General features: G+C 43.8%; 1 protein-coding gene and 1 long non-coding RNA gene across 2 annotated transcripts in view; one reads left to right on the forward strand and one right to left on the reverse strand.

Moving 5' to 3' along the window:
* The window catches only part of LOC121635367, a 39,515-nt gene extending 28,873 nt beyond the window's left edge, over positions 1–10,642 (forward strand). Inside the window, exons 4-5 of the long non-coding RNA XR_006009440.1 lie at positions 9,073–9,081; positions 10,633–10,642. This is a non-coding gene — a long non-coding RNA (uncharacterized LOC121635367). The remainder of the gene's footprint in view (positions 1–9,072; positions 9,082–10,632) is intronic.
* LOC121635251 (zinc finger protein GLI2-like) overlaps positions 1–16,717 on the reverse strand; it is an 87,633-nt gene that overhangs the window by 10,166 nt on the left and 60,750 nt on the right. Inside the window, exons 4-9 of the mRNA XM_041978361.1 lie at positions 15,596–15,798; positions 12,714–12,905; positions 6,050–6,251; positions 5,758–5,950; positions 4,607–4,717; positions 1,431–1,571 (exon numbers count right to left, since the gene is read on the reverse strand). Coding sequence (XP_041834295.1) covers positions 1,431–1,571; positions 4,607–4,717; positions 5,758–5,950; positions 6,050–6,251; positions 12,714–12,905; positions 15,596–15,798 — 1,042 coding nt within the window. The remainder of the gene's footprint in view (positions 1–1,430; positions 1,572–4,606; positions 4,718–5,757; positions 5,951–6,049; positions 6,252–12,713; positions 12,906–15,595; positions 15,799–16,717) is intronic.

The following is a 16,717-nucleotide window of genomic DNA, read 5'->3' on the forward strand; positions in this document are numbered from 1 at the left end:
ATCATATGTCTTCATCATCATCGTCTTCTTCATCATCATCATCATCTTCTTCATAATAATCATCATCGTCGTTTTCATCATCACTGTCTTCACGTCTTCTTCATCATCATCATCATCGTCTTCATCATCATCATATATGTCTTCATCATCGTCATCTTCATTATCATCGTCTTCATCATCAACGTCTTCTTCTTTAGCATCATCATCATTGTCGTCTTCATCATCATCATCATCGTCCTCTTTGTCATCATCATCGTCATCTTCATCATTATCATCGTCTTCATCATCATCATTACCGTCATCTTCTTTCTCATCATCATCATCATGTTTGGTTGGTAAAGAACTCTTTGAGCCTGTTTTCTCAGGTCCTGTTGCCATGACAACTGGCTCTTCCAGTGAGGATCCGCCTTCTTCCTCCATCTAACAAGTCTTCGTAATGGCTGAACAAACCACCTGCAAATTTAAACTGAATGTGTAAAAAAACGCTACATGATACAGCATCTTATTTGACCCGTTTTCAGTTAGTTTCATGACATTTTGCTCCTGGAATCCAAACTGAATCCACCCTTCTCCTGGGATCAGAATAATCCAGGTTTATGGATCAAATGTGTCTCACTCCTTCCTAAAAGTTTTGAACAACACAAACTGAATGTTTGATCCAGATAAGACCTAAGACTGGATTACGTGATCTAATCGGATTACAAAATCCTTTTTTTTCTTTCGAAAAACATTTTTTTTAAAAACTTGATGGTATCCATATCACTCTTATCGGGATGAAATCTTTCTACAACTGGGCCCAGGTGTCTTAAAACAGAAAACTGTTGTATTATTTCATTTCTTACAGTTCAAAACTCATTTTCAAAAATCATTTGCCATCCATACTTCTTAAAGCACATTTTTCCAGCATTGTTGCAATAAAAGGAAAAAAAGGGTCAAGAACAAACATCTCTAGCTCTATTATAAATCTCAGGACCAGTCTAATCGCTCAGGTTTTGGCATGATGGAACCAAACAGAAGAAAAGAGTAAAAAGACTGAATGAAAATGATTCCCTACATGTTTATCCTTAAGCTAGAGAAATAATTGATGTTCTGTTCTGCGAGGAGGAGGAGAATTATCTTCATCATACTCTCGTCTGTTCACATTACAACTGATGGTTAAAAATACCCCATGTAGCGACTGAAATGTCTTTAAACGGACATTTTCTCCAGAGATGAAGGAGTTTTAGTGAATGCCTAACCCCCTCAGCCCCCACTAATCCCTCTCACGCTCTGCTTGGCTGGAGCTGAGGAATGTCTCACAACCTTTTAACCAAGACTGCTCGAAACGTGAAGCTGATGATGGATATCGAGTCCGACCCCGGGATGGAGGCCCCTCATTTAGGTTTTCAGGAGATAAACGTTTGCATTCGTGGGCGAGCTGCAACACTTACGTGCACCAGTTGGTCCTGGGTGTCGTACTCTTTGCTGCAGCCCTCCCAGTGACAGTTGGTCTCGTAGACGGCCTCGACTTCCTGTTTGCACTCGTCTCGATCCATGTCGTCCTTCAGGTCCAACAAGCTGCCCTGATGGCCCTGTGGAGACCAGACCAGTCATTCAGCATAGAAAACATCATTTCTGTCCCTGTTAGCAGCATGACATATGGAAGAGTTTATCGTTAGCAGCTGTTTGTTGGTGTCTTTAGCCTGATGTGAAAACCAGAGAAGGCAAATTACAGATTGAAGTGAAGACAAGTCCATCATGCTGCACTAAAGGTAAAGAGGCTGCAATCAGATTTGTTTTGACAAAGCTTCACCACAAACACACTGTTTATAACCGAAGGTTGCCTTCTAATTTAGCAATGTGAACATAAATAAATCAAACAGGAAAATGTCAAACTGAGCCTTCAACCATTGTCGGGCAGGAATCAGCTGCAGGCCACTTTTCACAGCTCAATATTTCTGATTTCAAACTTCTTTTACAACCGTCATCTTTTCTTTAGAACTTTCCAACCTGTCTTCTAACACAAACTGTCCAGGAACGAGTCAGATTTCACTTTGCCCTGCAAAATGTGCAGAACAGGGTTCTCCTTTTTCTGAAATATCCTTACTGTTGCTATGTTTTTATGATTCAGAAACAATCCCCTCTTTTAAAATGTACCAAAGTTCCTGAAAATGTCCTCAACTTTCAGGTGTTCTGTACAAAAGTCCACATTTCTTCCTCACCGTAAGCTTAGTGCAAGGAACTTAGCAGAACTTCTGTACTCAGCCTGCAGTACACAGTAAACATGTGGATTTAAGTTCATCTCCATTTCAACAGCATCAATTTACAACAGAGTGTGAAGCACTTTGAACCCTTAGGTTTATTGTTACTGTGGCTATTTTAGGCTTTTGCTCAAATATGTCATAATGACGATGAAATGAGAATGTCTGTGCAGCCAGGTCTGTTTTTGGGTTCATAGTAAAGGGAGGTGTCTTACGACGTGTACATATCAGTGTTTATGTGTTAGTGGTGGAAAATAAATGAAGACGGTACAAAGCACAAATAAAAATGGTTCCAGGACTGCCAGAAAAACAGACCTTCAGAATGAATGTGAACATCTCTGTGTAATCATGAAGCTGTAGCTCTAAGGGCTGGGGGATCCTTGCTGCTAACGCTAGCGTACAAGTCAGCATTCCGCTACGTTGCAAACAACGGAAGCACAACATAGCAAAAACCCTCAATACTGGAGGTCACCACTTGGGGGCGTACACAGTACTTGGACTGTGAACTAGAGACAAGGTCAACCTACTGGTCACATTGTATTTCCGGGGCATCAAACCCATAAAACGCTTGTAATTTGTTGCCAGCTATTCAGGTATGAGTGTTCATCACTGTCCAGTAATGAGGAAAAGTCATACAGATGCTGGTAGTTGCGGACAAGGTCCAAGAGATGGTCTTCACATACACAAACTGCAGGTCTTTATAGAAAGTTGGTCTACAGAGAGAGTGAAAAAAGAAAAAAATGTTTAAGGCTGAATGCATGTGAAAATAATAAAGTCTAATGAGAGCTGATTAAACCCGAGTAAAACGATCTGATCATGACTCGTCCTCGGACCTGCAACGCCTTCTTACGCTGGGCCTTATAAAGTGCGATGATGTACTCTTTAACTGTTTTTGCTTCTAAAATGTATTGATAGAGTAAAAAATACAGTTTCCTTTCTCATCATACAAATTTCTTTAGCTTTTGTTCTTAATTTAGATGCAAACATACTAATTAAGAAAAGAGATCAGAACCTTTTCTAAAACCAGAAAAACGTCTATAAATATTCTTTTTAAAAGTCTCTGCACTCTTTCCAGCTTCCTTAAATACCTCCTTCTAAATTACCTTCTTCACACTGAAGTCCTTGAAGCTTTTTAACATGTCCTCATTTTTTAAAGACATACACCACCGTTCAAAAGTTTGGGGTCACTTCCCTATTGAATTCCATGGCAAAGTGACCCCAAACTTTTGAACAGTAGTGTAAACCTTCTAGACAAGTCCAGATTTCCTAAAACTGACCATTTTCCACTTTCTTAAATGATCGCATTGAAATAAATAAATAAACAACTTCACAAAACCAAAATTCCTGGCTTCATTAAAAACCTGCACTGGAAGAACGGCTTTCCTAAAACTCCTTTTCCGGTAGAAAAGAAGCGAAAGGAAAAATTTGTCTTCCAGGTTGTTTGGATTGAAAGTGTCTCATGGTGACGCCCAACAGACAAGCATGCACACACACGTGTAGGGCAGGAAGACGCTGTGTCTCCGACACAAACACACACCTACACACACCTACACAACGTGCTGACTGCAGCATGTTCGTCTCGGCCCCACACACACTCTCTTCATCAATTCTGGTGGCCCCCAGACGACGGCAAGCGGCGCCGTCCCCATGCATCACACCCAAAGCTGCCTCGCTATCGGAGAGGAGACGCAAATTTGTCAAAAGAAGAAGAAAAAGCTCCTCACATGACAATAAAGCCGGGCTAATATTTCATGAAAATGAAGTGTTGTGGCACAGTTTACAGTGGCCAGGGAGGGACAGCGGGGGGGACGGGGCCCAATGAATGGATGCAAAGCTCTTATCACACAGAGTTTTTCCTTATCCGAGACATGCTTTACAAGAGGGTCACAGGAGGCTGTGGCCCCCAGGGGCCACAAGCCACGAATCGGGAGTCTGAATGGGAAAACAGATGCTGCCAACAGCCATTTCCTCAACATCCTAAAGCTTCTCAGCATCCAGTGGAGGTGGTGTCCAAACTCTCCAAGAAATGTCCTGGAAGGACTGAAATATGCTCGGTTCGGTTTGGATCGGCCAAAATGTCCCAATTTCTCTTCTTAAAGAAAGTCCGCACTTCTGAAGAGTACAGTTCTTTAGTAAAGATGTGCTTTTCCTCCCTATTGTAGACATGTTTTTATGTGTTTGTTGTAAAGCATCAATGTTTAAATCCCCTCCAAATTCCTTGGAGGTTAACCATAAAATTAAAATATGAAATACCTTCATCTTGCGATGAATGTCCTGACATTAAACTCATGTAAAGATGAGCCTCTCTCATGGTAATTCCCTCTAAAACAGTTAAACTGATGAAAGCCAGATCGATCTCATCATACCGGTAAACGTGGAGACGGCAGCCTCGGCCCCTCTGCTTCTGCCTTCACCTTCGACCGCTTGTTGGTGGCGGGGTCAACTGAGCTGCTGATGGCCAAGTCGCCTCCATGGCTCTGAGGACCAGATACCATTCAGAGGTTAAAATTCATAGATCAGAACACTGTAGTTAAGATAAAGGAGATTAATTAAGCACTTAAACACACTGAAGGTTTGAATGTATGGAAGGCCGTGAGTGCCAATATTAAACAATAAATTCACCTGTTCTGACAAACTGAAATATGAGATGAACTTTGTGGTTTATTAAAGTGAACTCAGATCATCTCCTCCTGCTTTCTAGAAGATGACAATGAGTTCACTGGACTCCAACGGCCTTCACAGCCACCAGATCTCAGTCCAGTAGAGCAGCTTTGGGATGTGGTGGAACGGGAGATTCTCATCATGGATGCAACCGACAAACCTGCAGCAACTGTGTGATGCTGTCATGTCAATATGGAGAAAACCTCTGAGGAAGGTTTCCACACCTGCTTCTATCACACCAAAAATTAAAAAGGTCCGACCCGGTACTAGAAGGTGGCCTTGATGAAGAGAATGTTGAATGCCATTTTCAAAATCAAATACTTAGAGTTTTAACACTAAAATGAGGTTTTTGTTACCCCGCTGGGTCCTCTATGACCTCTGACACACATGGTTTATATACACTGAGTCACAGAGGCAAATGATGGGTCTCCCCCACTGACAGCTTATCTCCGAGGTGGGGGGACCCTGATTCAAGCACCACAAATCATAACACTGCGAGCTGGTGAAATGAGGCCACGGCACTGACATCAAAGCGGACGATGACGAACAAAATCTACAGCGAGAACAAACAGATGGAAACTGGAGCTGCACAATTCCAGGTCTGGCTAAACAGTTGTTTTAGGAGTTGGCAGCGTGAGATACCTGGAAAGCAAAGGGGGGAATTCCTTCAGCTCAAAAGCAGAGAGAAGATTTAAACAGCAATCATCACAGCAGCTTTAGTACACAAACCCTCACCATCCTAGAGTCAGTCTTCAGACATCTTTAATCAGGATAAGAGTTAAAATCCAGGTTGTTAATTCTATGTTATCAGGATGGAAAAGACTAGCATGAAACTAGTTTTGTTTTTTCGTATCACCTTGGATGTTAGGTCGCTGTTGTGGGTGGAGGTGGGCAGCGAGGAGATGCTGAGGCCCGTCTGACGGCTGGAGAAGGTTGATGGAGGCTGGATGAGAGGTGGCGTGTGTCCGAACGCGCTGAGCCCTCGCTGCTGTGAGAGGAACTGCTGGTAGGCCACGGGGTTGATGGGATGAGGGAAGGGGAAGGACGGGCTGCAGCACCAAAAACAAACTTCACATTAATCAATTCATCACATAGATCACATTACATCACCAAGAGAACACAGCAAGGACCTCAGGTGAGTCGTGTACCTGAGTCCTCCAATAGACAGGTGTCCGTAGGAGCTGCTGGCAGCTGAGCTAGAGCGCGAGTTGTTGATGTATGCTACCAGGGAGTTGGGTGAGGTGCGGATCATGGTCTGGAGGTCGATGCTGGCGTCAGACAGGGGCGAGATGGACAGCGCCCGCTTCCTGCTGAGCCTGGGCGTCAGTCTGGGGCTGGAAAACCGCGACACTGTGGACATGGAAATTTGACTCGGTTAGAGTCCATTTCAACATAAAGACTAGATGGTGCTACAGCCAACTTATCACTGTGATGCATTGTGGGAAATTTATACTGGTGTGGCGCTTAGCTCTGCCATAGTGACATAATTCTCTTAGAAACATAAACATGTTTTTAGTTACTGGGTTTATGATGTTTTGGACCAACTAAAAGAGCTTCCCTGACACGTTGAGGGTAGTATGGAACTCTGCTAGCCTGACAGCAACAAACTAGCCTAACAACAAGAAGCTAACGTGACAGCAACAAACTAGCCTGACAACAACAAGCTAACGTGACAGCAACAAACTAACCCGACAGCAACATGCTAGCTTGAGAACAACAAGATAACCTGACAGCAACAAGCTAGCCTGAGAGCAATAAGCTAGCCTGACAGCAACAACTAGCCTGAGAGCAAAAAGCTAACCTGACAGCAACAAACTAACCTGTCAGCAACAAGCTAGCCTGAGAGCAAAAGCTAGCCTGACAGCAACAAGCTAGACTGACAGCAACAAACTAGACTGACAGCAACAAACTAGCCTGACAGCAACAAACTAGCTTGAGAACAACAAGATAACCTGACAGCAACAACTAGCCTGAGAGCAAAAGCTAGCCTGACAGCAACAAGCTAGACTGACAGCAACAAGCTAGACTGACAGCAACAAACTAGCCTGACAGCAACAAGTTAGCTGGAAAGCAACAAGCTAACCTGAGGGCTAACCACAGAAATAACCATCTCCATAAGGTTCACTAAATATAGGCCATTTTTTGCACTAACATTTTTTTAACATTATTTTAACAATGTAATAAAAATAAATAAATAAATAAGGACACTGAAAAAGGAAAGTGCAAAAGAGTAATCAAGAGGTCCAGATAGCAAACATGTTTGGCCCACTGGGCCCACATCTGTTGTTTTGGTTTGGCCCATATTTGGCCTCGACTGACGGCGTTGAGGCTATGGGAGCATGGCTGGCGAAATGTAGTCACATCACCACCATGTGTGGCCCACAGGAGACTTGCCAGTGCTGTAACTGAGCCATAAGTGGCCAAAGTAGCCCTGATTTGACCCAAACATGTCTGTTATTTGGGTTAGTCCAGGTCAATTGGGTGTGTGACAGAGTTTTTGGTCAACGCTATAAATTTAGACCAAAGGTGGTCCAGAAGAACACATTTCTTATATGTCTTTCCAGATGGCTTTATGTGGGCATTAAAATTTCTTCCGGACAGTCTCAAGACGTTTAGTGTAAACACTAGTTTTAGTGTCATTACTTGAGGGATAATGTCATTTATCTGTCGCAGCAAAATGGCTGTGATGGACAAGGAGTTTAGAAACATAGAATTCACGTGATATGGCAAAAAGTAGGAAATATTTGTGATTAAATTATAATCTCTTCTGTGAAAAATTGAATTTCTGTTTAAGTTGGCTTGATGAGAGGATTCCAAGTCCAGCTTTGGCCTGCTGGTGGTGCTAGACTGCCAACTGTGCAGGGATGGTAGTAACACCAGGTCTGCTGATGATAAGTTTGCAGTTTGGCCACCAAAAAGCTTTCGATTTCTTAATTAAAGTCATTAACTAGAGTCTAAATAATCAGAGCTGCTAGCACTGTGACAAAACCTTCCCTGAGATTAAGATCCAGGTTGAGGAAAAGGATAATGTTCCTAGTATGATTTATGGAGCTACAGAGGTCTCCATGGCTGACAGTTTTCATCTGACACCAGTGATAAATGCAGGAAACCCTCCTTTCTGATCCAAAGACTCCCTGCACTCACCAACGAACCTCTAAACACTCACAATCTGAAAAAATGACTTGTGAAATTCAACCAGTCACTCTTCTTCCTCACCATGGCGTCTTCCTCGCCCCCTTCAGATCGGACTGCTCCTCTCATTTGTGCTATTCTCAGATGGAGGCGTTACCTCATATGGGAGGAAGATTGATGCCACCCCAGCCTGCCCATGACAACCAAAACCCCACAGACACACAAAAGCCCTATCAATAAGTGCTGAAGCAGACTCACCACTAATACAGCCGGCAATTTGTCCACAGTGATGGAAAGTGAGCTGGCAGAGTATTAGAGAAGAAACTGGTTCTCATGGAGGCATGGTGAGGAAGCGACCTATATCTGGTTGAAACCTGTCCCACTGACACACATTTAAACTGCAGGCTGTGGGAGTTTGGTTGTTTGATTACACAATACTGCAAAAAATCCATAACTTATCAAATCATTTGTTGCACAACTTCATTCCTTTGCTCTTGTTTTCTGTTAAATAATTTTACATTCCTCTCAGCAGGTTACCACTCGTCATGTTGCAAAGCAGATGAAAGTACATAGCGGCCTGAAATGATGGACGAAATTTTAGAGGAGTTTTAGGTGTTCCACTCTGCCTGTACAATTATTATGAAGCTACATCTGTCTGTTGGCTAGCTTCTTAGCACTGAAATTGAGGAAGTAAGCAGTATGACTTCATTTGAACCTTTACTAAATAAAACCAACTCTTATATAATTACGAGCTTGTAGTAACTTCCAACCAGCCCAGTGAGACTACATCACAAAACTTCTCAGGAAAAACCCTGCTGATTAAGCTAGGCTAATTCAAGGTGCTGTTAAGTTTCAACAGATGCTCAGTTTGTGTTTATGAGACTGATAGATGAGACTTGTGTTTTCACCCTTTCCAGTAGAAAGCATCTCAGTAGTGTTTAAACAATAAAAGTTAAGCTAGCTGCTGCAGCAGAGACTTGTAGCTTAAGGTGCTGGGGTATGCCTTTGGAGTGAAGGTTTCCTTTGAAAATTTAGTGAGGTGGGAAGAGTTTAACATTGTAATTGACAAAACTGTGAAAAACCATCACAATCAGCCAAATTATTATCCTTAAAATCAGTATCGGCTCTGTAGAGAGGTCCAGGTGAGAGTGGAGGATGAAGTCGACTTTCATTGATGCTTGGATTGCATGTGAGTGGTCCTGAAGATGGTAAAAGGTCAGGCCCAGATTTGCCATAAGTTTGAACTTTTCTGGTCAGTTATGATAAACAGTTTTTAGAAGCTGACAAGCCACTGCTGCCAAGTTTACCTTGTAAATCTCATCCGAACTGGATGAAACTTGACAACTCTGCTAACACAAGTGGCTTCATGTTCAGACAACGTGAAGTTAGAAGGGCTCAGAAGTCAGAGTTGGATTCTGGAAAATCCAAAGAATTACAGCAACGCTGCAATGAGCTCCCCAACAATCTTCTCAAATTTCATAATCCCAGTCCAAAAATGTGTCTGTAGGAGAGCCAGCCGAGCTCTGACATCTGCCCACATGTGGCGACCTCATTAAGATTCAGACATAACTAATCAATCTTCCCACAATAATTCCCCGTAATCACTTCAGATAAACATCACGCGGTCTGGGTTGTACTTCACTGTGGTAAATGAGGGCAATTTACTGAGAATTGATTTCAACTGCAGGGAAATGTATGCAGAGCCATCTGATCGATCTGAGCTCTGAAATGTAAATTCAGACAAGGACCTGAAATGGAAACACAAAGTCACTAACAGACCAGGAGGATGGTGAAACTCGGTCAGATTTTCAGGTGTTTATAAAGCTCATTTTTACTAAAAATAAATTCTATTCTGTGCCAGAAAAGCTTGATGAAGAGTAAAAAGCTAGCACAACCAACAGTTTAAGTGTTGGTGAGGAGGTCACATCTGGCGCAGCTCAAACCTTTACATCCTTTCAGAGTCTCTACAAAGCAGCCGGGCCGACCATTAATTCAGCTTTGTTTACTTTCACTGCCGTCCTCAGAGGTTGCTTCTCCGTTACAAATCTCCAACATATGTTATCTGTTTGGAAAGTGGTGCTCTGAGACTGGAGGGGGAGGAGGAGGGAGACGTCTTCATCCTGGGACGTATGGAATTTGAATGATGATGTAACAAATCTACAGAAGAGAAAATCATTAACGGCTGTTTCTCCAGGGATGTCTCAGCTCAGGGGGTTTATTACCACAGACATTACCGTATTGGGCGGCTGCTGTCGTGGGACATTAATTTGGACATTTAACCAGCTAAAGTTGAGACGTGGCTAAGCCTGATGGTGCCGGTGGGGGCGGGTGTGGAGGATCAGGTGTGTTTGTGGTGTTATCAGTGACGGCGGCGGCCTGGACGACGGCGTTCAGCGATGGCAGCCGTATTCATCTCTGTTACTTCCTCTCACCTCTAGGGAGATGTGTTTATTAATGTGCCACTTCCACTGATAAATGGACCAATGGAAAACCCCATCTCCACTCGTTCGCCACCGCCGCCCTCCCCCCTCTCCCATAGTGATTTATATCAGGAGACGCCACCGGGAGGGCTGGCTGGAGAGAGGAGGAGTGTGAGGAGATCTGGAGAGGTGGTGAATGTATGTTTGTGGGCTAGTTTCTGCTAAGTTCTCCTCATACTCATTTAGACATTTTTAATTGATTTCAGCCTCCTTGAGCTGATTTACAGACTAAAATGTTTGAAAAGCATCATCTTCATGCCTGGTTTTTAAGGCCCAGGCTTCTCTGATTGGTTAGTATTAAACAGAGAGGCTTATTCTGAGCACAAGAAGAGCTAAAGTAGACACAAAACAGGACACATGCCCATGTTTCTTTGGGATGTCAGCAGGAAACATCTGGACCAACCAGGCATTTCAGAAAGTTAAGGAGCTTAGACAATCTGGTCCATCTGGTCAGCCTAGCTAGTTCTAGACCGGACCAGGTGGGTCGTATGTGTTATTGATCTCTGAAGAAGTGTTCGTTTGGTTTTTCAATTGTTCCAATAATGAAAAGGATCGAGGTTACTTCAAGGTTCCTCATCAAGTCCTACAAACAGATAGCGAGCCATGAAATTTTATGTAAAAACTTAGAGAAAAGCGGTTTAGAAACCAACCAATCATGTCAGAGTTTTCAGAAATCAACCGGTTAAAGGTTCAGATGGTTAGAGTCCTTCTCTGTTAGCTGACAAGAAGTTGGGGATAAATTAAAAACGTATCTGCTTTCTGGTTTTCCTCAACACGATAGACAGATTGGCAACCACTGGTCTGGTTTCCACCTGGGACTCTAAATTTACACACCGAGTCTATTTTTGATGCTCCACGCACCAAGAATGTGTCAATTTCCGCAGTTCAGATAGGAGCAGACAGGAAATCAGACACGGGAGCAGTGTGTCTGCATGAGGAAGAGAAGTGATCAGTAAGAGTGGTAAGTGAGATCGTGTAAATGTGACCACGCCTCTACAGAGGTCAGAGGCAGACCAGGGCAGCCCAGAGACCTGGGCCCTCAGCAGCAGCCCTGGAGCACTAACCCAAGCTACCCCACCACAAAGATAACTCCAGCGCCACCCGAAGGGTGGCAGAGGAGAGTCCCAGTGGGCCAAGATCAGCAGCCACGGGCCCCGCCAGGGACCGGCTACCCAAGGCAGCCCAAGCAAGTGGGGAATCACAAGATTCTCCACTCCTCCTGTGATTTCGTGACCTCGTGAAACATGCTGGGTGGACTGCATTCGCTGGCGCTCCACACCTGACACGCTCCCAATGTAGATTGCTGTGCCACGGAGATCGGAACAAAACCGTGACGCAGCCGTGACTTTGAGGTGGTTGTTTTCCAGAAAACAAAAACTTTGAGGCGGTTGTGTTCCAGAGAGCTGAAGCTTCAAGGCAAATGCAACAGCTTTTAATATGTTTAAAGCCACGTTGTTGCAGGTGGATTGTTGAGAAATAAACCTGGTAGAAAGACGATAGACTATAGATCTGAACAAACCATTTCCCACAAGCTGGCATACAAAAACTGGCAACCCAACCAGAAATCAGCAGGTCTGCCATCTTTTCTGAGGAGTGTGTGCCACAGATTGAACAGACTGGTGCTCTTGGCAGGAGGAATCTTCATCCTCAGCCACATCATTTTGGCCAGATCAGCCCAACATGCTTTCCGTTTGTTTTAGCCTGCGCAGCGTCCAGGACAGCTGGAAGTTATGACAGCTGTAGCAGGCCGCAATCATTCACAGCTCAGAGAGGATGGGTTCAGCCCAGACCCACTGAGGTTCTGGATCTTCTTCCTGTGGCACCGAATCTCCTGGAAACACACTTTTTATGTGAGAATTGGGGCATGAGACCGGGGGAACGGGGAGTTGTTGGACTGTCTGATGTTCATCATGTCCAGCATCAGCCCACCTCGCAGACACAAGCCTTTTAAGGCATCAAATCAGAGCAAGCCGCTGTTACGGTTAATGTACCTGCTGAAACCTGCAATAAGTCCTGAATGTTTATGGAAACATGCTCTGCTGTCTGAGACTTTTTATTTCCACCTCTGTGGGATCTGGCTCATCTTCCACCTGGTTCTGCTCGTCTAACAGTGTCAGCCTCCCTGATCAGTGTGAAGGCAGCAGTTTGACATCATATTGTTGTTTAGGACAAAAACAAACAAACAACTGTTGTGACTCACCATCAATGGGAGTGATGTAGTCGGATAGGTGGGCCCCGACGTTGGCCCCAGCCCCCTGCATGAGCAGCTCGCTGTAGGGGCTCCGATGGCTGGCCATCAGGTGGTAGTACTCAGCCGGACTGGCTCCAGGAGGAGGAGGAGGAGGCGGGGGAAGTCCAAACAGTCCGCGGTCTTTCAAATGCTCGTGGGCCACTGTGGGAGGAGGGAAGGAAAGGAATAAAGGAGAGATGGAAGGAGGGTGGAGCATCCTGCCTCATGCTGAGTAGGTTTTCAATGGATGGAGGGGCCAAAGGGGTGGAGTCACTGATGTGCATCGGCTCGTGTAGGTTTTCCCACCACCCAGCCCCTTGTTAACCCCTCCTGATCGAGTCTCATTACTTTATTATTTACTTTGTTGTAATCTATTAAATTAGTCTTGACTGACAGTTTTCCAGCTTTCTGAAGGCCTGACAAAGTCTTTCTTTGGACAATTTCAGTTCAGCTTCCAGTCTCTGACTCAGGGACTCGTTTCTGTTTCTTTAGTTTCATCTGTAAAAACCAGCAAAGATCAGACAGTCTGACAGCTGTCAGCTGGAAACTTATCTCAGGATGGTCTACAGAACCTGGACACATGAAGGACAAAGAACTGGACCTTCAGCTGATCCATCAACTGTTGGCCGAAGCCTCATCAGTAATGGTTTCCATGGAAACATGGCTGTCAAGAAGCTGTTCTTAAGGAAAGACAGCAGAGAGAAAAGGCTAAGGTAGGTCACATGACCCAAGTACTGGACTGAAGATCAGTGGAAACAGGTCTGATAGAGGGATGAATCCTCCCCAGAACCCGGACCATGATGGGTCCGATGGAAGGACGGATCCTTCCCAAAACCCAGACCTCGATGGTTCTGATGGAGGGATGGATCTTCCCCAGAACCCAGACCACTAGACGTCTGACAGAGAGAACTAGTTTAGATATTTGAAATAAATGCTGTGTCCAAGGACAATTAATAATATTCAATAAGATTATTAATGAACAACATGAACTACGGGGCACTACTGGGAGAAACTGGAAACCAATGACTAAATATTGGTTTTAGTCTCAAAGGTCTGCTTGTCAACTGGGAATGATATCACTTTCCATAGAAGAGCTTTAGAAAGTCCTTCAAGAAGCCCATCCATCCATTTTACCCACCTCTCCCGGTGTAGGGTCGCGGGGAGCTGGAGCCTATCCCAGCAGCTACTGGGCAGGGTACACCTGGACCAGTCCTCCTCCAGTAAAGAAATAAGTATTCAGACCAAATATTGCCTTTCGAGATCCGTAGAACTGGACTGACTGTTTCTGGAATTGTGGATTTCTATCTATGTCTATGTAGGCGTAACATAATCAACTACTTTTGGAGATATAAACAAACTAAATCTTGTCTCAGGAAGATATAAATCTGTTTCCTCTCCTCACGCCGGTCTGCAGACCAAACCCCCATCCTGGTTTCAGGGATTCCTCCTCGTTTCCTAATGCTTCTTTCAGACCACATTAGGTCCAGGACGTTAAGAAGAAGCAGACGTTGTGCCGGAACTGACTTCATAGCTGAAGCAGCTGCCTCTGATTTACCCTCAGGATCATCTTTCTGCCTGAAGAAAGTCTCACTCAGGTGGAACTGGGATGGAAAACTGGAGCAGAAGGTGGAGGCGATGATGGGATGTTATGCTCTGTTACAGCTCAGGTGATGCTGGGGGGAGGGGTCACCTGGAAGGTAGAGGTTTAAATGTGTGGCCACGTGACTGCTGGCAGACTGCTTCTACTGTGTTCTCTGACTGCCGTCCACTCTGGTCTGTTTTACTGCTTAAAACCAAACCACTGCAATAACTAAGACACTGAAAAGCTCCTTCTTTCATTTGAAATGAAACCAACTTCCATCCAGGACGTCTTGATTTAACAAAAACAAAACTGTAAAAATGTTCATTTCAACATTTTTTTGCCCTCAAATTACAAGATTTTACAGAAGTACGGAAGCCCTAAAAGGACAGTAAGATAAAAAAAAAAAACACATTTCTCCAGGAGATCTTAGTTTCTTCTGCATTTATATCTTTAAAGGGAACAACTTGGCAGAGATTGTGTTTCTAATGAGGGAAAACTGATCCGGTGGATTTATGTTCACATGATTTTATAGATGAAAAAGAAAGAGAAAGAAATGTTAATGGAAAATTCCCAGTTTAAAAAACAAAAAGTCCCATTGGAAAAAAAAAGAGAAAAAAATAATAAAAAAAAAAAACAGATAAAATACAAAAATTTCTAAAAAAGTTTTTAAAATATCATCTACAACTTAGAAAAACAAACAAAAGTAAATCATTGAATAACTTTCCAAGTTTTCTTTTCTACTGTTATTACTACTACTACTAATAATAAGAGGAATGAAATGACTATTTCAACCACTACCAACAATTTCTTTGGCCTGAAGTCATTTTTAACATTTAATATCTATCTTTAAAACTAAATATTCTTTAACTTTTTAAACATTTTTCACGTTAATTTAATAAATTTCGATCATCTAGAAACTTTTAAGTATTACATTATGGTATGATAATATTATTATATGATTATATAATTGTATTATTCAGTCAGTTGAGGAAAATTGATCAACTCTTGTGCTTTACTAAATAAAGTTGTGGAAACACTGGAAAAATTCGAAATGTGTCCTGGTGATAAAAAAAGAAAAAGAATAAGAGGAAAATAGAATAAAAATGAAGTGAAGGATGAAGCGTTTCTGACTCACGCTGTTGTGGTTAGGTTTAGTTCATCTTTCAAACATGTAGAGAATGAACACAGAGACTGTAAACTGGTTCCAGTACTGGCTCCAGTACCGGTTCCAGTTGCAGACATCGGAGGTGTTTATAGATGGTGGACTTACGTTCCGCAGGGCTCAGTCCTCTGGCGGCTGAAATCATGGACAGGGTGGGGCTGCCATGCACCGAGCGCAGGTAGTGCTCCATGTGAGGGTTGACGTAGGGGTGAGGAGGGCTGAAGGGAGAGTCGCTGGTTGCCACGGCGGCGGGTGACAGGCGGATCAGGGAGATATCGGAGATGACGGGGCTCCCGGTCAGGCCTGCAGGGCTGCAGAAGGAAAAACCAACATGTCTGAACGTGGAGCTGGTTTCTGGGGTTTCATACAGAGTCCCAGCATCCCTCCTAAGACAGAGGATCTGCAGTTCTAATGCTGCACACCACCAACATCAGGCAGGCTGGGACTCCTCCAGGGAAGGTTCAGAGTAATCCACCTGCAAACCTGATCCTTATCCAGCTTCTGATCTGGTAGAGTTTGAGGAAAGGGTGAGATCTGGGTCACAGAGATGAGATGACACTGAGGGAGGAAGCAATACATTGTGGGAAAACCCGTATCCAGATAACACTTGTATCTACGGGGCATGTTTATCTATTGAAGAAAACCACCACATAAAGCAGAGCAGGTATGAGTCCGCATCTCTGAGCTTTACACATCATCCAACATTAAACAGAAAGGCCTCAAACACCAGAGGTGAACTGAGGATTCCTCAGACCAGCACCTTCCTCTGCGTACAGGCTGTTTATGCTAGAGAACCCAGACTTGGTCAGGCTGGTTTTTAACTGGGTTTAAACTTGCATTTTCACTGACACATTACGTAATTTAGCGACCTCTGCGGTGCTGGCTTGTTTCATGACAGTGACGTCTATTTTTAACATTTCTGAACACGTCTATGTCCATCTGTGTCCTAAGGCTCAGAAACCACTTTGCTACTTTTCCCACAGGATGTCGCAAGACGTTGCAGCTGATTTCTCTTCTTAGAAAAGAGGACAAAGATGACGATGAATTAGTCATCGTTAGGGATATCTCAGAGAAGAAACAGGACGAATACGGTGCTGGATTAGCCGTCGTTAGGGGAGATCTTGGAGAAGAGACGGGATGAAGACGATGCTGGATTAGCCGTCGTTAGGGAAGATCTCGGAGAAGAGACGGGACGAAGACGGTGCTGGATTAGCGGTCATTAGGGGAAGA

This window comes from Melanotaenia boesemani, chromosome 24 (genome assembly GCF_017639745.1).
Source record: "Melanotaenia boesemani isolate fMelBoe1 chromosome 24, fMelBoe1.pri, whole genome shotgun sequence".
Classification (NCBI taxonomy): Eukaryota; Metazoa; Chordata; class Actinopteri; order Atheriniformes; family Melanotaeniidae; genus Melanotaenia; species Melanotaenia boesemani.